The sequence below is a fragment of the Dunckerocampus dactyliophorus genome, chromosome 13, assembly GCF_027744805.1.
Source record: "Dunckerocampus dactyliophorus isolate RoL2022-P2 chromosome 13, RoL_Ddac_1.1, whole genome shotgun sequence".
NCBI classification, from domain to species: Eukaryota; Metazoa; Chordata; class Actinopteri; order Syngnathiformes; family Syngnathidae; genus Dunckerocampus; species Dunckerocampus dactyliophorus.
Genome location: NC_072831.1, coordinates 21,283,140 through 21,303,336, shown reverse-complemented (window position 1 = coordinate 21,303,336; position 20,197 = coordinate 21,283,140). Strand labels below are relative to the sequence as shown.

Genomic DNA, 20,197 nt, shown 5'->3' with positions numbered 1-20,197 from the left:
CATGACGCACTGTCATCCATGATGGTGCACGTGTATGCGCCGACGCCTCACGGCCCAAAACCAACCAAAACATGACCAGCAAAAAAACCCCATTAACAAATCAGATGGATGCTTTCTGTAAAAATATCATCATGACTGCCAGCCTCTGGGTCAGGCTGGGAGAAGTGTGTGAAATGAGACGCTCGATCTGCACGACGGGAGCGCCGCTTTATTTGTGACTTGCTTAAAGAGCTGCGCTTAAAGTCCAAAAAGAGAAATGAAAGCCATGAGTCCATTCCTCTGCTAACTGCTCCAGAAATAGTTGCTGCTTTTGTAAGAAGATACATCACACCGCGTACAACCGTCACCCTCGTCCTCCTCCCCCAGTTGGTGGACTGTGGGCTCTCTAAAGTGGAGAGTGTGTGAAGGGATTAGAGAGTGTGTGTAACTTGTGGGAAACATGATGTCTGTATGTTTTTGGATTTAACATCAGAGCCATTTAGTTTTACACATCCAGTATGCTGCCAATAAGAATACACCCTCTGTGCTATTGTTGTATTTACAGAACCTCTCATTTGTTAATAGAGCATCTGCATTGACTTCTGCTGCCTCTCCCTGTAATTGCGGCAGTCTCGCAAACAGATGAAACATATCACTTTCAATCTGTCAGTCTGACATCTGTGTCCTCCTCATTCAGATCGTGTTTCATCCATTCTGCTTCTTTGTGGCTGCTATACGTGCAGTTTTTACTTTAAAATGACCCTGCATGTCGCATGGAGGGCGTTGGCTTGGAGGGCTTGGCGCCCAGCGCAGTTGTTGAGCAAAAAAGCAACCACAACCACAAGGCTTTTTTCTGTTTTCTTCAGCGCCAAAAATATTTGTGCTAGGAATGCAAAAACATTATGCTTGTGACTAGTGGTCTTGGAGCCTTGGTTAAGGATTGTCATGTGGTGTTACAATTCACTGTCTTTACAATGATGGGGCTGGCCATTTTTATTTCATTTACCTTATTGACCCAAATATACAGTAAAGCTGTACTTTTTCCCTAGAAAACAGTGTTAAAAAGACGCAACTCTTGAGAGTTATACATTCTACGGAAACCAGCAGACAACAGCTCCTCAAGGGAGTCAGAGCTTTTTTTCCCTGTCACTCACACATGTGATAGCGTCACTATTTTAAAGCTGGACACACTACATGATTATTTATGTTCAACAACTTAGAGACACAACTAGTGTTTTGAAGACAAGACATAATTTCAATGGGAACAAGAGAGCATTGTTGTTGACGCTGATAAACGTAGACCATGACATTGACTATTTTTTATGCTCACGGTAAAGGATGTCCCATGTGTCAGATTGTAGTCGCAAAATGCAACCATTTAGTTGCAGTCTGGAGCCCTGCTTATTTATAAATAGAATATTTTCAGAGTTGAAGCATAGAAAACCTGTTTACAACCTTCTAAATATGTTTTTTGACATTATTAGAGCCCTCCAGACATGAGATAACACCTCTAGTCACCTTTACACTCATATCACCCAATATAGTAGACATAATAAAAGTAAATAAGGCTCACATTAGCATGAGGAGATTCCTTGTTAATGATTTCTTTCTTTTTTTTTTAAACTTCTGAGACTTCTTTTGGTGGCGAATGCCTTTTATAAATGTCTTTGATTTATGATTTATATTGTCATTCATTTAGCCATTTTTATACTTGAAAATGCTAAATTTCGGCCCAAAATATGCCAAATTTGCTTGAACATGCATATTTTGGACTATTAATAGGCAACAACTGTATCGGAAGAAAACTATCAACCATTCAACACAGTCACTGAAAAAGAATACGTTTTTCATAAAAAGTCATGCACATGAAGCATAGACAACATTATTACTACAGTAGGGCTGAGAATATCAGGGTACCCCACGATACGATACGATTTGCGATACATGGCTCACGATAACAATAATATCTCCGTAGGGAAATTGGGTGAAGCAAAGACAAAAAAAAGTCATAGTTTATATTTTGCACAGAAGATTATTGCTGCTATATTTTAATAATTTAAAAAAAACGATACACGGCGAGAGCGTATCAATAATCCATCCTAGGGTTAAATATTGCGATAGCTCGTCACACGTCTAAATATTACAATATAAATATCTAATTCACACCTCTACCATTTACCTCCACATCAGATACAGATGTCATGGGATTGTGCAGGTGTACATAATAAGGTGTCTGCTGAGTTAGTGTCACATTTGAGCTGAAAGTGAGAGAAGTGCATCCATATGGGAACACAACCACTTAACAGCAGGCAGGGAGGTGGCGTTTACTCCCTCCTTACACAGGTTATGAAGTCACTAAACGCTCTTTTTCATTTCACTGTCACACCCAGGGCGAGCTACTTTGTGGTAGTTGGACTGTAAAGCTGCTCACATTAGCAGATTGAAGGTGTGAGAGCCAAGAAAAGAAGAGCAGAGTGAAAGGCTGACACTTATTCAAGTGCTTGAGCCTAGGATCTAACAAAATATATTGTGTGAGCTCTAAGGCTGAACACGATTTGTGCTGCAATAACGCAAACGTTTTATGTATTTATCCCAATGGAAATAATGGAAATACAAGTAATCTCTTCTGGGGTCATGTTGCCATCATAAAACCTTGAGTAGTCCTTTATACAGCAAGGAAGCATATTTTGTACTTAAACAAACCATGTACATCTCTGTAAGGCAATAGAACCATGTGATTCAGAAAGATAATACACAGGAAATATTACAGTTTTATGTATTTGAGTAGTTGCCTTATAAATTGTAATTGTACAATGTGTAATGTTTTAAGTACAATTTTTAACAGTCATACAAGTGTATAAAAACCGATAATATTGTGCAAACAATCAAACACTATTTTAACTTTAATGACAAAGACGTCATTCAAAATTGTCAAAAAGTGTGTAAAAAGAAGGTGACCACAATAAAAAACGAAAATGTTTGTAGATTTTATGCAATATGAGATGCAAAATTAAATATAAACATATATATATATATATGTACATATACAGTGTTTCCTCGTTTATCGCGGGGGATATATTCCCAAAATAGCCCGCAATAAGTGAAATCCGTGAAGTAGCCAACTTTATTTGTTTACAAATTATTATATATGTTTTAAGGCTGTAAAACCCCTCACAATACACTTGATACGCTTGAGTTGCATATTTTTTTTCGCTGCTTGTTATTGTAAATCTTTTTTTTTGTGGTAACATGAATAGAAAATGGTTTGACGGCACTATCTTCAGGGGAAAAGAGTGCTGCAGCTATGAATCCAGCAGAGGGCGCTATCTCACAACTCAGTTCATTCAACATTTTCCAGCAGGAAGCTGCTTTGACAAGATGACGCACCTTTTGTAAGGATACTCTATACTGTATGACTGTAATTGTTTCTTAATGTGTAAAATTGAATTTAAGTTATGGTAATAACTGTGAGAAGCATATTTTCAGGTTTAGAGTATCCAAAAATAGGCCTTTTAAGGTCTTTTTATGGGTGTGTTCATTTTTTTTTTAAATATTTGCTGGGGATTGCTTGGAACGAATAGCAGGATTCTACTGTATATGTAGTGTATATACAGGATATTGTGTGTATTCTTGTTTGGGCTGGTCCACAAAAAAAACACAATTGCCATAACTGCAATTGCAATAACCCTTTGGGTGCTTGCTGAACTGGGCTCTGTGAAGTATGCCTGGTGTGATGTTATGCCTTTTTGGAACAGGGTTGCAAAAAAAAAAAAGCCAAACCTTTCCTCTGATCTATATTTCTTGGAGTCATAGTAGAAATATGTCACCGCTACATTGCCGTAAGCGACACCCACAACAAGAAACCTATCGATGTACACGTTCATATCTAATATTTCCATTAAATGCCACGTTGTTTCGTGCTAAAAAAGCAGTATTTCTGTTGTTGAGTTGCAAACATGGTTGTTTCCTTCCTCCCTGCTGCATGTGATCAACCCCAATTGGTGATGTGCTCTCAGGGCTTTTAACACACCATATCATTACCAGATACACACACGCCCTCTTCCAGCACTGATCTTAAAATGTGTGTGTGGTGTGCTACACCACACACATCTAAAGGGGAATTTTCAGATGTGTTAAGCTTGAGGTTTTTTGTTGTTTTTTTTTTTTTTTTTTAGCTTTTTAAAGCAGCAACCCACCCACCCACTTCTTGCTTTATTTAACATGAGACATCACTTTTGAGTGTTTATTCCTGATGTGGGAACTTGGAGAGGAAGCTACAAAAAGGTGTGTCCCCCTTATGACCCATCAGCTAACTACATAACTACACCGCAGTTGTGTTTCACTGGCTCTTGCTACAGTTACACTACTCTGCATGTGCATTAACAATGTAGTACTATTTCATTTGTCACTGTCAGACTGTGTTTATTAACTTTTTTCCAGTTTCATTTGAAGAATGTTCGCTTTGTGTGTGCTTGGAGTGTATGGACCAAAAATTATATTTTCAAAATCTATGACAACAACTAAAGGGTTGACGAAACTGTAATATACGTCTTCGCCACTAGGTAGGGCTGAATAGGCACGAATAAAGTATCCGATGGTGTAGCACACGATACAAAGCTAGCAAGAAGTGCACACTCCTCACTGGGACAAAGAGACTGAATGACTGACAGGAGGGCTCACTCACTCCGTTCATTCCGTTTTAAAACCAATGCGCCCAGGTGTTGAGTGAATCAACCCTCTTGTCATCCAGCCTGTTTGGTAGCGAGAGAGGAGGAAAACAAACACGCATGCACATGTCAATATATCGAAGCCGGCAAAATGATCAAGTTTGTTTTTATTTATCATGCGGTTAGTTGATTTATTGATCATCGTGACAGGCCTACATTTCATTCATTTTCTCCGTTGTCACTTACAAACCGGAATGTATGAAAAAACATTAAGAGTGGGATACATTATGGTCTTCTTCAACCAAGCATTTCTAGCTTTATTGTGCAGGTGCCTACACTAAACCGATGATGATACTTTTGGTCCATCGTGTTTATAAATGCATCTTTTAACCATTCCTTATCTGTACAGTACATACGCACATACCTGTAGTTGATTTGCTTAATGACAAACTCCACTAACGAGTCTCACTGTGACCTCTTGTTGCAGCGAGCAGAGCATCTGCCAGGCTCGGGCCTCGGTGATGGTCTACGACGACGCCAGTAAGAAGTGGGTGCCCATTAAGCCGGGCCAGCAGGGCTTCAGCCGCATCAACATCTACCACAACACTGCCAACAACACCTTCAGGGTAGTCGGTGTCAAGCTGCAGGACCAGCAGGTGAGCAGCAAGAAATGTTTATATGTGACAAGATTCCTGTTGCGTTGTCATCTGCATGAGTTTTCTACGTGTGTGTCAGTTGGCAGAGATGGCAAAGCTACAAAAATAGTGGAACCTCCTAATTTGGTTAGATTTCATAGTAAATGTCCACATAGGACATATGAAATTGACAGTCTAGTCAATTCATTTCATTCCAGTGTCAAACTGTTGCCAGCTTAAAACTTTTATAACTGTAAAAGGCCATTTTTAAAGTAACATTCTACGTTTTATCTGTCATTCAAGTGTAAAAAGAAGATAGCAACAATAGATTATAAAGTCAATAAACTTAACCTTTATTACCCACTCATAACATCCAGTTTGGTAGCTAGATAGTTGGCACTCTAGCACCTCTTCAGTGTACAGCAATTCTATTGGCTACTTATTGCCAACGAACATTTCATTGGCTCACGATGAATATTTTTCTTTATTGTTACATGTACTAGAGAATTATCATTATCATGATGTGAGTTATTATTAGATGTCTATATATTAAAGAGGAGGTTATCCTATCGTTGTTTACCCAATTTTTGACTGTCAATAAAGCATGAAGGTTAATTTTGTGAGGCTTTACCTTAGCATACCTGATAATACTATTCCCAGACTGCGATCTTACACCTAAATTATTACTAAATTAACTCCAACGTCACTCTCACTGTACACATATCACATGAAGAGGAGATCAAATACATTAATAAAACACTAAACACAATAATTAATCAAACAGTAATCAAAAATAAATGCCAACGCGCTGGCAACCTTTCCATGTCAATAATCAGGCCACTGCACTGAAAGTTTTTACTGTCGCTTTCAGAAGACCAGCAACCTGGCAGTTATGTGTACTGTAGTGTTAAAGAGTTTTGTGATTTCCAACCGTCTGTGAATGTGACGTGTGTGTGGCTGCATGCGGACAAGACAATTGAGTTTGCTAATGTTGTTTTGGCAGGGTTTGACCGACAGTAGCCTATTTTGTTTTGTCAATAAAGAGATCGTTGATCTGCTACCTCCTCGTCATCCTTACCAAGTCCAGGTAGACGTGACGATAAGATCTTTATCCTTAATGATCGTTGCTACAGTCAAGCGATTGAGAAAAGTGATTGAGCACGTGGTGTATTATTTCATGCCACACTATAACTAGTTCTCAAGGGAGTCTTGTGTTTATGGGCCAAAATTCCGTTTTTAATTCATTTATGCGTGTACATAACCACGTAACGACATAACTGGAAATACTGTAAACCGAGGACCACCTGTGTAAGTAATTACATCAAAAATGATCATTTTGTGGGCCGTGTTGCGTGACACAATCGTATTTGACGTTTGACTCTCAACTGCAGAACTCTTTGTTTGAATAGTTCTAATAATGTGAACCACATGGTGAGCAATCATCAAGCACAGGCGTTCACATGACTTAATTTGAGCTCTTTTCTTCCTTGAAGGTGGTGATTAACTACTCTATAGTGAAGGGCCTCAAGTACAATCAGGCCACGCCAACCTTCCATCAATGGCGTGACGCTCGCCAGGTCTACGGGCTCAACTTTGCCAGCAAGGAGGAGGCCACCACCTTCTCCAACGCAATGCTGTTTGCCCTCAACGTCCTCAGCTCGCCTGACAGTGGAGGTAATGCAAAATTCCGACCTCTTCATCATGTTCACATAAACTCAAGAGAGCCAGGTTATGCTTTTAATTCCTGGCTGTCTGACAGACTATTTAAGATGTTTTTGGAATGTTTTGCCAGTATATAATAGCTCCTCTCCAAAGAGAAATGGAGTAGGAATGTGTTGTTTTGTCTGTAGTTGGTGTTGAAAAGCCATTTAAGTGGAATTTGGGCTCAAATTCCAACCATCTTGCTTTTATTGTCTCAGTTGAATATGGCTTAACCACAATCCAGTTGTGCACAATGCTCTGAATGGCCGGACTCTAAATTAATATGCTCTTCAGATTATGTCACATGATTTTTTTTTTAACTATTTAAATTCACACATTTGATGTGCAGATGTTGAAATCTGTTTTATATGAGCTGTACTACCCTCTAGTGGTGAACAACGAGCACTGCAGCTGTGGTCATATGAGGCAAAGGTTTATAGATAAGGCACTGACTTGAAATATATTTTTTATTAGTAGATTTCACTCTGGAAAACGTTATACTTGCAATAGTACGTGATGGTATAGTTTTTATATAGTAAATATATTTAGTTGGATCTTCTATGTTCGTCACCCGCTGCTCATTTAACAAGCCACTGAGCAGCTCTGGTTACAGGTTATTTAAAAGAGGCCGCGAGAGTTCGTTTAACTACCACATCATGCCAGGGCATCCTCGTGGCTCTCCTATTGGTGGTTAAAATATCACATATGGAGACATAATGTCGGGCCCTTCCTTGTGGGTGCACTGTGGGTGTGAGGTCATGAGACGAGTGTATCTGCTTACGTGCTGCTTGTTTAGTGTTACACAGTGATTAGAGATGCTCATTTGACCACAATTACTTGTCTTTTTAAAAATATTATTACATTTCACAATGTGTGTGTTATGTGTGTGGGTGTGTGTGTATCAGGGGTGTCATGATACACGAGTCTACGAGAACAAGACGTGACAAAATTTTAACTTTGCGTTTAAGAAAATTGCAATGAAAAAATATATGACAATATATTGCAATTTACATATATATATATATGTTTATAACTGCAAGTTATAGATTATAGTTATAATTTTAACCATTAAACATGAGATGCTTTTTAACACAATAGAAAAAACATACAAGAAAGACAATCGAGTGTGAGGCCAAGCTCAACATATTCACATTAGACATGCATGCTATGTAATAAACAAAATAAAGTATCCTCATATTTCTGGTGCTGGAACTAACTCACTCAGTGACTCTCGATTTGGGCTCAATTTATCAAGACGCGATTAATCAGCAATCAATTCCACGTTGTCAAAATAACTCTTAATGATCACTGAATGGATTATTATGTGTTCATCCCTTGTGGAGATACATTGATATCAGTCTATGTAGAAAAAGAAAAACACAAAACAATCATAACTCAGACAAATGTGAACTTTAATCATGTATGCTGTGTGTGCTTTTTATTTTGGAATGCAATTCACTGGCATCATTCACAACAAAATAGTTCCTCCCCACAGCATTTTTTGTTTGTTGAACGTATTCCCATTTCTTTATTTTCCTTTAGTTGTTCTTTTTATTACATCATTCCCCTGAGCTCATACAGTATATATACAGTATAGAAAAAACAAGTCTGATCAGGCCCTCCTTGGGTCCCCCAGGGTCCTTCTGCTTGTCTTTGACCTTCACCGTGGCAACAACCTGGCACCTCACACTGTGTCAGCAGTACAAACACACACATGCACGGATGCACATGCAGCACAGGGCGACAATTGTGTCCTTACTCGTGTCCCCTGTATTAACATTGCAGTATATTCACTTCAATGCTTTAACAATGTCACTGCTGGAGTAAACACAAAAAGTGCCACGTGTCATGCCATGTGTTTAAATGGTGTTGACTGTACAATACATACTGTTTTACATATGCTTCAAAACAGTTTATTCAAAACAGTTTATTGCACGGGTGGTCTGTAGCGGAACATTTCCTTGTGATATTTTTGTCATGTCTTTTCTGTAGTGTTGGCTGTGTGTAGTGAAAATGACAGCGTAAACAGTCCAAGTAGCTTGTTGGCTGTCTTCACAAGATGCCTGTGGCGGGCTGGCCTGCTCTTTGAGCATTTTCTTCACAATGTAATTTGTGTCACACTCACTTAGCTCGCACATGTTGAATGTAGTCTATTATTTTTCCCTTGTAGGCAATAGTTTCAGGCTTCTAACTATCTTTACGTTCGTCTTCGTTACATCTTCTTTACATTCTTAAGAGACTTCCAAGTCCACATGTTGTAAATGTAGTTATGGCCTATTCCGTCTTTCAGGTCCAGTTGTCCAGCGCCAAAATGGACCCTCCTCAGAGGAGAGCGAGGCCCAGAGGAGGTACAGTCACTTACTGCAATATACACTCACTCGCCACTTGATTAGTTACACATGCACAATAGATACAATATATACATAATAATCATTATTATTCAAATAAACACACAATAAATGTTATTCTTATATCATACATTTAATATTAATAATTTTTTGTAATGAATATAATTGTGTTGATAAGGGTAATTAAATGTTTGCAATATAATTAATTTGATGTAAGTATTATTAGAAAATAACATTTTAATATATAATCAGTTATTATTACTGATATATAATGTGTTAAGGATAACTAAGATTTTTTAAATTAATTAATTAATTTGTTGTAATTATTATAAAAAAAAATTCAATATATAATAAATTATTTTTCAATATATATTAGGGGTGTAACAATTAGTTTTAATAATCATTCAATTCGGATCATGATTTGTGGTAGCCGATACGATTCACGGGTGATATTGGTTCATTTAGAACGATACCATCCGAAACGATTCAGTAACTTTGAATCGATTCAGTAACTTTTTAGCCAAAATTCAATCAGTGTGACTGTGAAATAACTACCTGGATACTGGACAGTGCAGGTGAAGATTGACATTGTTTTTTGTAAAGGAGTGAGGTATCGATTAATTATGGATATAAACAAACAGGTAAACAACAATTAATTTTTTTTATTTCATTTCATTTTATTTGAATAAAGTGCAACCAACACTTCAGGTTGAATGAACAGGTTAACCTTTTCTGCTCTCATTTTCATGATCGATTGAGTGATTGTGGAGGATTTTTTTTCCTGAAATGTTTGATTTTGCCACTCATGTAGGTGATTTTGATTGTCTAATGTTAAATGAGGAACCCAAAATGTTAAAAACCATATCGATATTATGTAGTGCAGTTTTACACCAATGCAAACTGCAGGTAAGTCATTAAACTGAGCTATATCATTTTTGTAAAGGCAGAATTAGTGGTACTGCTCTCATAGTGGATCTAATTCGATTGTGCAAGTGTACCTAATGTTGTGGTCGGAGTGGTGGTCCAGAAACACGCAACACTAGCACCAGAATAAAAGCAAGCATCCAGAAAGGTCACCTTTCTGTTGAGACGTTATTGACAGTCCATGAGGCCTTTAAGTGTGGCCCTGAAGTAAAAAAAAACAACAAAAAAAAGGCTGACATTTTAAATAGCATCCTTGCTATTCAAAGGATGATGGAGCAGCATCAGATGCAAGCGCACAAGGAGAGGGAGCGGCGGACGTCAGGATCAGGTGAGGCTTAAAAAACAAACACACCCGCACACGCCAGCTGACACACCGGCTGCTTTAGGAAAGCCACCAGATCAATAGATGTCCGTCTGTATGGCGTCTGCTCTTAACTACACAAACATGCTGACTGAAGACTGCAGTGGACGCAAAAATGAAAGAAAAGCGTGTATTTGCTCTGCTTTGTCTTTTTGCTATCAGTGGTGTGTCAGGCAGAGTAAACGCTTCAATGGAAGTTGAACACAGCAGTGTCTGCTCCCTATTCCCTACTACTAATCCACATTCCCACTAGTACCCCCTTTTATCCATTGGCACACACGCACACACACACATGTTCAAGTCTTGCTATACAAACACACTTAAACTTCACTCGGTGATATCGGTGACCCACTCCCACCCCCACCTCTCAACCCTGCCCCCTAACCCCACCCCGACCCCCAGCCCCTGCAACATGCTCTGCTGCCATCTCTTTCTTCCAGCTGCTGTTGGGGGGGAAATGTCATATGCTTTTTCTGATCATGTTGCATTCTGCTGCTTGATATTTTTGATTCTTTCTTATTTGCAATTAGCTTCTGTTTTTTGAATTATGCTCCTGTTCTTTTGTTTTGTTTTGTTTTATTATTATTGTTTCATCTCGGCTTGGTTGCTTTTCATTCTTCTCACGTTTTTTCTCTTTTCTGTTCTCCTTTGTTTGTCGCCCTCCTCCGTCCGCATCTCCTCTTTCTGTCTCCCTCCCCACTCCCCGTCACAGTCGTTTCCACTCTCCAATATAAAGTGTCCGCACCCCCTGTCCACCCAGACACTCCGCCCGAGTACAGACAGTACAGAGCTAGCACACTGCCCCCGTCCTACGTCCGTGTGGCCTCTTCCTCCTCCCCTCCCTCCTCCTCGTCCTCTCCCTCCCAAGAGAAAGAGGCGGGGGTGGCTAGGGACAAGGCCCAGCTGTCCTCCCAGCTCTCCACCTCGCTGGCCTCCGCCTTCTCCCCAGTCCAAGCGGGAGTTACTACCCAGGGCCGACAGGTCCGTCAGATCCCCCTGTCTCCTCCCACCACAGCCCGACACCTCCACCAGCAGCAGGACATCATGCTCCCCCCCAAACATGGCACCTGGTCCGCCTCGCATTTGCAGCAAATGTACGCCCAGTGCCCCCCCGCCGCCTCCCCGCCGGTAATGATGGCCATGCCTGCCAGGCAGGGCTTACCGCCGCCACAGCCCGTGCTCCCTATGGCGCACCCCCTCCCGACCATGAACGCTAGGATGAAGCCCCCACCACTCGACCCGGGCCCTCAGCAGTACCCGCAGCATCAGCCCCACCCTCACGCCAATGGCCAGTCAGATGACTCCTACTCCCCCCACTCCCACCAGCTGCCGCTCACCCCGCAGTACTGCGAGGCCGTGCCCCTGCCGCCCCTGATGGGCCAGCCGCCCCCGGGGTCCGCCCCCAACCACCAGCCCCACTACCAGTCCACCTTCCACCCTCAGCAGCATCAGCAACAGGTGCACAACCAGCAGGCCCCATCCTCGCCCCCGTCTTACAATGATGGGGGTTCTCCCAAGAAGACCCCCTCCCCTGTCCCCCAGCAGGCTCCCATGACCAACAGCAGTAAGTATGAAGCGGAGAGAGGAGGAAGTCGTTCTTTTAGCAGAGGATGTTACGTGTGAGTGTGTGTTCAAAAATAGGTTCAATGCAAAGTACCCCATGGGTGGCGCCCACTTTTAGGCAATTAGCTGCTACAATATTTTGCTGGATGGCGGGCGTGTTTTTTAACCAATCTTGTTCTAATTTTACACACACTTGCTTGTCAGTCCCCTTAAGGTGGGTACCCAATTCTGTGGTGATTCGGCTAAACATCCTAAAGTTCCAGTGGGTGTTTTGTAACAAGTCAGTCTGAATAATAGGGTCCAACTTTGGGGTTTAATGACAGCGCCACCGTGTGGTGTTTGTGTCAGAGAAATAATAGCACAGGCAACACAGTAGGGATGCATGTTCGGGCAAATTGTCACCCGTTTGTGTGCAGCGGTTCAGGAGTAGAAGAGTTAGCTGACACACACAAATACATACAGTCGTGCCTGTAGTTCATTCTCACGCAGGTGTGTGTGCTCTCACGGAACGGAAGGGTTGTGAATCGACTTTGCGATTCGTCCGTCTCACCTCGTCGTGTAAATAATTGAACACACCTGTGTCGCCCGTTCCGCCAGCTTCACAACAATAGACAATAGCGCTTCTGTGTGAGAAAGATAAAAGACAATCGGCACACGTTGACATGACGTGACAGTGGGACCACATGAACAACAGTAGCAGTTACATGCAATCATGTCGCTATTGTTCATGTTCTTATTCACAGCTGCTTTTAATATTGTGGCATGATGATAATACTTTGGTATTATTCACTAATTAGCTAAATTCATTGTTTATTATTGTGGTTGTTCAACTGCACTGCATCCTACTTTTTTCTTGCGAGAGCTACTTTTAGAAAATGAAAATGGCCACGAGCTCCTCATTTTTGTAGAAATGATTTTCATACCTTATTTCAACCCAAACAGATCAAATATGCTTGTTTTAACAAAACATTCACAAAATGCTGGTATCCACAACTCACATTTTATGTTTCAGAATACTTTTCTTTCTAGTGTTCTCACATTATTAACTGAAAACCTGAATGAAAAGCAGGCTTGCGGGCGCCTCATGTGGTCGTGGGGGGCTACCTGGTGCCTGTGGGTGCCACGTTGGTGGCCCCTGGGCTAGATGATATGCAAGGGGAACCGTAAAATTTGGACAAAAACATATTTGACTTACTTTTTCAAAATAACCTGTAAAACTTGAGGATCAGGCGCCTTCTTTAAGGCGATCCAGCCATGCAGTCCGACGAATCAAACCACTTTTCGGGCTATCCGACTTGGACCTCTGCCACGTAGACACGGGCGCATGTCCCGTGTCTTGGCTAATTAGCCGCCTCCGACGGCTGATCACATCACCAGCCACTTAAACTCTGCCAAGTGTCACAGTCATAGACTCCGTGTGACTGTGGGGGGGTGGGGGGTGCTCCACTGTGATTCCGTCTGCCGTCATAACAGAGAGGCGTGCTTGCTCTGGCGCGCATGCGTTAATTAGACCCCCCAAAAATTACGTCATTAATGAAATTAATTAGTTTCTGCCATTAACGTGTTATTTTTGACAGCCCAACGTATTATTGTTGTTATTTCTTATTTATCATTACGCAATATTATTATTTTATGTCAAATATAATAATAAATGCTGTCCCCTTACTGCCTTACTTGAGTAAAGAACCCCCCCACAAATATTTCCACTTATACACTGCTCCATTACTGTCATTTTAAAATAGTCTGCAAGTGGAGCCTTATTTTTTTCTAAAATGACGCCTGCTTTCTTTCACCAGTAGACGGGCGAGCCCACCGTTTGACTGAAGAGAAAATGAACCAGCAACAAGGTTTCCATGTGCTTATAACGACAAATAGTTTTGATTTCATAAAAATATTGAGTAAAGGCCGAAAAAGAACCAATTGTCATGATGAGAAAGTAGTAAACATAATTTTTACACTTTCATGATGTTCAAGCTAATTAAAACCAGTCAAGCAGCTCTAGAATTGCTAGAGTGAAGCTATATAGGTGTCGTGTGTCCCCCCCACCCCGGACCCCGGAGGCAACCTTCCAGAACGGCGCCCAAAAGCCACCGTTAACCAAACTCTAACTTTGCCCCTCCCAGGCCCTCCTGTGTCTGCAGGTCACCCCGCTATGCTGTCCGTGGCCCCTCCCCCGGCTGTGGCACCAGTACCCATGGCCGGGCCCCCAGCCCCACCGCCGCCTCCAGGTCCGCCGCCCCCGATGGCGGTGCCCCCACCCATGCCTCCTCCGCTGCCCGCCGGTGGCGGGCCTCCCGGGGGTCCCCCTGGCATGCAGCACCAACCCTCGGGGTTGGCGGCCGCGCTGGCTGGGGCCAAACTGCGTAAGGTTCAAAGGGTGAGTTGTTTGTGGTTACATACACTACTCTGACTAAAAGAACACTAAAAGTGTTGTGTTCTTCAGGATGAGAGCAGTCCACCAGGATCAAGTGGTAAAAGTGACTCCAACCGATCTAGTGGCGGTAGCGGTGGCGGGGGAGAGGGTCTGATGCAAGAGATGAACGCCTTATTAGCTCGCAGGTAAAACCATGGCTTACTTTTCCCTCTGCTGCATTAACTTGTACAAACACAAGAGCAGTTCCACTTCTCCCAGCTGCTTGATCTATTACCAATAACGTCTCTTTTTTCATTTGCACATGTTCTCCTGTCTTAGACGGAAAGCTTCTGAGAAACCCGATGAAGTAAGTAGTCACTGCAATCGTCACTGCTTAGTTCCTGCTTTGAATCCCTCAAGGCGACATTTGCAGTTCAACTGTCAGCCGGAAGTAAAATGTTCTCTCTTTCACCTCCAGGACGACTCTGGTAGTCGCGGGCCTGGTCAGAACTCAACAGGTATAATTGTGTTTTTAGACTTTTCCTAATAAAGGGTTCAGTCCAGCCCCTTTTCCACCGCATGGTGCCTGTTCGTGGTGCCTACACAGTGCAACTCAGTATTGACACTTTCCATCTGCAAAAGCAAGTACTGTTTCATATATATCTATATATCTATATATCTATATCCTTGTAACATTTGAGGGTATACTGTACATCTAGAAATGACAACAATAAACACACATGCTAACCTTAGCTTCAGCTCCAGTATTATACACAATAGGCTCCACTTGCCTACAGCAGTTTTTTTCTAGCTGCTCTAAGTCTCCTTTTGGGCTACGGTGCACACTGCAGGCTGGTATCAGGCTGGTATCGGCGATACTGATCTAATCCGATGATAATTCATTGATTTATTTTAAACCCTGAAGTATCATGAGGTAATAGGGTGATTTACAATATAGTAGGGGTGTAACGATTCATTTTAATAATGATTCAATTCATATCAAGATTCGTATTTGACGATACGATTCAAGGACGATATTGGTTCATTTAGAAGGATGCGATCCAAAAGGATTCAGTTTCTTTAAATCCATTCAGTAACTTTTTAGCCAAAAACTCAGCCAGTCTGACTGTGAAAGGAATAAATACCTGGATACTGGACAGTGCAGGTGACGTTTCCTAGATTCCCGTTGTTTTTTGAAAGGGAATCAGGTATGAATTAATTATGGATGTAAACAACAATTAATGGCAAACGTTTTATTTGAAAACCAACACTTCAGGTTGAATTAGCAATGAATGAATGAAATCAAGTCTGTGATTAATTGTATCTGATTAAGCATGACTTGAACTTTAATTTGATACCTCATTCACTTGTCTACCGCAAATATTAAAGAAGGTACCGGAAAATAGTGCCTTTGGTCCCCATTGCTTTAACATGGAGTTACTGTGATCGATGGATCCACGGACCGTACTACAAAATATATAATAATTTAGGATGTGACATTTGTTTTAAAACTAAACAGAGGAGCCACGTATGCTTTTTTTCATCATCAAAAAGTCCAGGGAAGAAAGTCAAGTGTTATTTCATGTAGGCCTCGCGACACACGCTACACTACAAATTGCATGTACTGTACACGGTAATTCCGGGGCAAAATTAACATATTTCGCACCATCAGATTTGAACGAAATTTCATCTGCAGATAGAAATTAAAATAAATTTATATCCTACATACCTTTCATCTTGTCCTGAAGCTCTGATCCATGAGTTTGAAAGGCTTAACCCTTTAAGCGCCAGAGTTTTCTTCAGTTTTGACTATTTCTAAAGGTTGTAGCTTTAAAAATGGTTAGACATAAAAGCACGCAGGAAATTAGAAATATCATCAGTATCACCCAGAGTTTGTGATGGGAGTAAATTTACTCATCTAATGTGCATATTATGACATCACCTGGCTTAGGATTTGTCAGATGCCTGTCTCCAGGTATCGTAGCACAAAAACCTACCAAAACGCATTGAAAAATATGCGTTTTTAAAAAGTCCCTATTCGTGTGCGCTAGGCCTGGGCAATATATCGATATTTTAAACGTAGATATTTACATTAAGCACGATATCAAACCCAGCCACATAGTTGATATCCATTGGATATGCTGGATTTGCACTGTTTCTCCCTCATCCCTGCATGCAGGAGGACGGAGGAGGGGCGGAGCAGAAGCCCGGCGGCTCCAGTCAAAGCTTAGTGACAGCGTCTGCAGTAGTCAGCACAGTACTTCGAATTCAGAGCATAAAAATGATTTTTCCCCACATTCAAAGTTGGCACCAACTCCTGTACTCCTGTAGGAATGTGTGGAGCTACGTGCTGTGTCGCCTGTTGCGTTCCTCATGAAGGGAAACGCAAAGTGGCGTGCTGATGTGGTCCCCGCTGCAACAGTGGAAAAAACGGCTTTAAAAACCTGCTGAAAATGATGGACTCGCAATGTCCAGCGAGCTTCGCACTCACAATTATTTAGCACGACAAGCTCTACCACAAATGTACAAGGAAGTTAGACAGACAGTTGCTAAGCCTGATGGAATTGACAGGTTGGTGTTCCTGGCACAAAATAAGGACACGCTTGCGTCTTCTAAAAATGTTTACCTAAAAAATACTACTGTTCTATCGAAAGTATTTTTCAGTTGCTGACATTTTAAAATGTCCTCTTAAAGCGGTCACTCCTTCATATTTTGTTCTTTTGTTATTAGCTGAGGATTTGAGCACAGCTAAAGGTTTGTTATAAAAAAAGATTATAATTGACTTTTTCGATATTTTTTTCAAAAAGAGAATGGCCTACTTTATTTTAGAGGCTATTTTTAGATAATTTTTTTTTTATATGCATCTTGCATGAAGCTTTAAAATTGAAAAAAACTTCACGTTAAGTATTTATTTTCATAAAACGACTTGACGATGGTTAGCATGTTGGAAATGAGCATCACACTCCACAGTCTCCACTTTGCCGCCCTCAGTCTCCTCTTGGATAAAATCCATCTTCTGACTTACGGAAGTAAATAAAGGAGACCCTGTCCCACAAAACTCCTCCTTCTTCCCTTGTCAGATGCTATGAAGAAGCCGTGGGAGAGATCCAACTCTGCAGAAAAGTCCTCACTGGTCTCCAGGTGTGAACGCGAACATGCAGCTCTGTATTGTTTTGCAACTTCCAGTACTAAATACACTTTGTGGCTTCGCCTTGTAGAGTGAGACCCATTGGCAGCACCAGTGAATCAGACACCGAGTTTGACAGAATGAAACAGGTTGGTGCTTCTGTTTTTGTGCAGGTACAAGTCAATGAGACAATATGTACAAGTGTACAAGTCTACATCAACATCACTGCAGTTTGTTCTGAGCATGTAACCGTGAATGCAAAGCAGGTGAAACGGTGGGAATAATAGGAGTTACTCAAATGAGCGCGGGCAGTGTGACATGCTAACACTGAATCACTGAATGGAACATATTGTACATGCATTGTGCAGTCAATTTGCTCACACGATGATGTGTTGTCTCGCAGGAAATTTTGGATGAAGTCGTACGCGAGTTGCACAAAGTGAAGGATGAAATCATTAATGGTGAGCTGCTACTTGATAAGCATTCATGTTGTATTGCCAGGGTGCTAACAAGGCATGATATGCTGCTTTGTTTGCTTGTGTGAAGGGAAGAAGGGATTGTCTGAGCAGCCAAACACCTTTCATAACACTGTACTGGTTGTTTTGTTGTTTTTCACTTCTGTAAAAACTCCAAATTGTTGGCTCATTTGACGAGGCGTGAGACAGCGGTGTGAAAGTGTTCGCCCTCTTGCTGGTGTCTTTGTTTTTTGCATGTTTGTCACGCTTCAATGTTTCAGATCATCAAACACATTGAAATATTAGTCAATGACAACACAACTGAACACAAGATGCAGTTTTTAAATGAAACTTAAGGGAGAAAAAAACTGGTTTGGTCACCCTGAACATCAACAATGAGTCTCTTCCAGCGCTGTGGAGGTATTTTGGCCCACTCATCTTTGCAGAATTGTTGTAATTCTGTCACAATGGAGGGCTTTCAAGAATGAAGCACCTTTTTAAGGTCATGCCACAGCATCGCAAAAGGATTCAGGTCAGGACTTGACTTGACTAGGCCAGGCCAAAGTCTTCATTTTGTTTTTCTTCAGGCATTCAGAGGTGGACTTGCTGGTGTGTTTTGGATCATTGTCCTGCTGCAGAACCCAAGTTGGTTTCAGCTTGAGGTCACAAACAGATGGCCTGACATTCTCCTTCAGGATTTTTTGGTAGGCAGCAGAATTCATGGTTCCATTTATCACAGCAAGTCTTCCAATTCCTGAAGCAGCAAAACAGCCCCAGACCATCACACTACCACCACCATATTTTACTGTTGGTATGATGGGTTTTTTTTTCTGAAATGTGAGCCATTTAGGTTTTTTTTCTCCCTTGATAATACAAAGTTTAATTTAAAAAACTGCATTTTGTGTTCAGTTGTGTTGTCATTGACTAATATTTACATTTGTTTGATGATCTGAAACATTTAAATGTGACAAACATGCAAAAAAAAAAAAAAAAGAACTCAGGAAGGGGGCAACACTTTCACACCACCGTATTCTGTGCCGCCTTTTTGTGGGTTTTGTTTGCACAAATCACACACAAAAAAAATCCCTCTTTTAGTTCTTTGGCTTCTGGATTTGCCAAACCTTATCAGCAGGCACTCAGCTGATGTGTTTTTGGTGACAAATGACTTTGACCTAAGGTTAACGTTTGCTCGGAACAAGGTCAAAACTCAACTAGCAACAAATCACGCTGACTAACATAGGGGTGTCCAAACTTTTTCCAGAGAGGGCCACACACAGAAAAATGAAAAGATGCAAGGGCCACTTGGATAGTTTTTAAATCAACACATGCTAGGTTATTTACATTTCCAGAAAAAACTTGGTGATATCGGTGAGAAAGTGTATTATTAGGAGCAACTTAGGTCTTTATGCAAATATTTTAAGTTGTTTCTAAAATCTCCATACATTTTCTTCTTGTGATATTTTGACTTCATTCCCGTAATATTAGGACTTTATTAGGACTATTAGGACTTTCCGCAACCTGATGTTCCAAACATTACAACTTCATTTGTTGTTTTGTTTTGTTTTTCAGTAACTTTTTTTTAAAAATCACTTTTTTTTCCTTTAATATTTCAACATCATGCTACCAAAATGACACTATTTTACCTCACGATATTGCGATGTTATTCTCGTAAAATTATGACTTTTTTCTCGTTAGCGTACGACTTTGTTCTTGTAAAATTACGGCAGATTGTTCCATTTTTTGGACACCCCTCGACTAATATGTCATATTAAAGCTCTTAGCGAGTGCTTTAAACTTTTTGGGGAATTTTGCCCATCATCCACAATCCTTATTTGAGCCATGGACACACACATCTTTCGCTTTCATGTGCGTTTTAAAGATCTAAAAACAGATAAAAAGAGCCAGCTCATTACTGCACGTATGGGACATACTTATTCCGCCTACAAAGTTTTCTGAAAAAGTCACCAAAAAGCGGCAACAGCAGCACATTTCCATACTGTATAATGTGACACGCATATTAACCAAGCTACTGCAACATTGTTGTTATTATTATTATTATTATTATTATTATTATTATTAACGTT

General features: G+C 40.9%; 1 protein-coding gene across 4 annotated transcripts in view; it reads left to right on the top strand.

Moving 5' to 3' along the window:
* evla (Enah/Vasp-like a) overlaps window positions 1-20,197 on the top strand; it is a 48,674-nt gene that overhangs the window by 26,917 nt on the left and 1,560 nt on the right. For 3 of the 4 annotated variants that reach the window (XM_054797187.1, XM_054797186.1, XM_054797185.1), the window contains exons 2-13: window positions 5,134-5,302; window positions 6,775-6,955; window positions 9,273-9,330; window positions 10,521-10,582; window positions 11,328-12,179; window positions 14,302-14,555; window positions 14,622-14,737; window positions 14,871-14,898; window positions 15,010-15,049; window positions 17,612-17,672; window positions 17,750-17,807; window positions 18,062-18,119. In XM_054797187.1, coding sequence (XP_054653162.1) covers window positions 5,134-5,302; window positions 6,775-6,955; window positions 9,273-9,330; window positions 10,521-10,582; window positions 11,328-12,179; window positions 14,302-14,555; window positions 14,622-14,737; window positions 14,871-14,898; window positions 15,010-15,049; window positions 17,612-17,672; window positions 17,750-17,807; window positions 18,062-18,119 — 1,937 coding nt within the window. The remainder of the gene's footprint in view (window positions 1-5,133; window positions 5,303-6,774; window positions 6,956-9,272; window positions 9,331-10,520; window positions 10,583-11,327; window positions 12,180-14,301; window positions 14,556-14,621; window positions 14,738-14,870; window positions 14,899-15,009; window positions 15,050-17,611; window positions 17,673-17,749; window positions 17,808-18,061; window positions 18,120-20,197) is intronic. The other variant, XM_054797188.1, reaches the window with a different exon arrangement.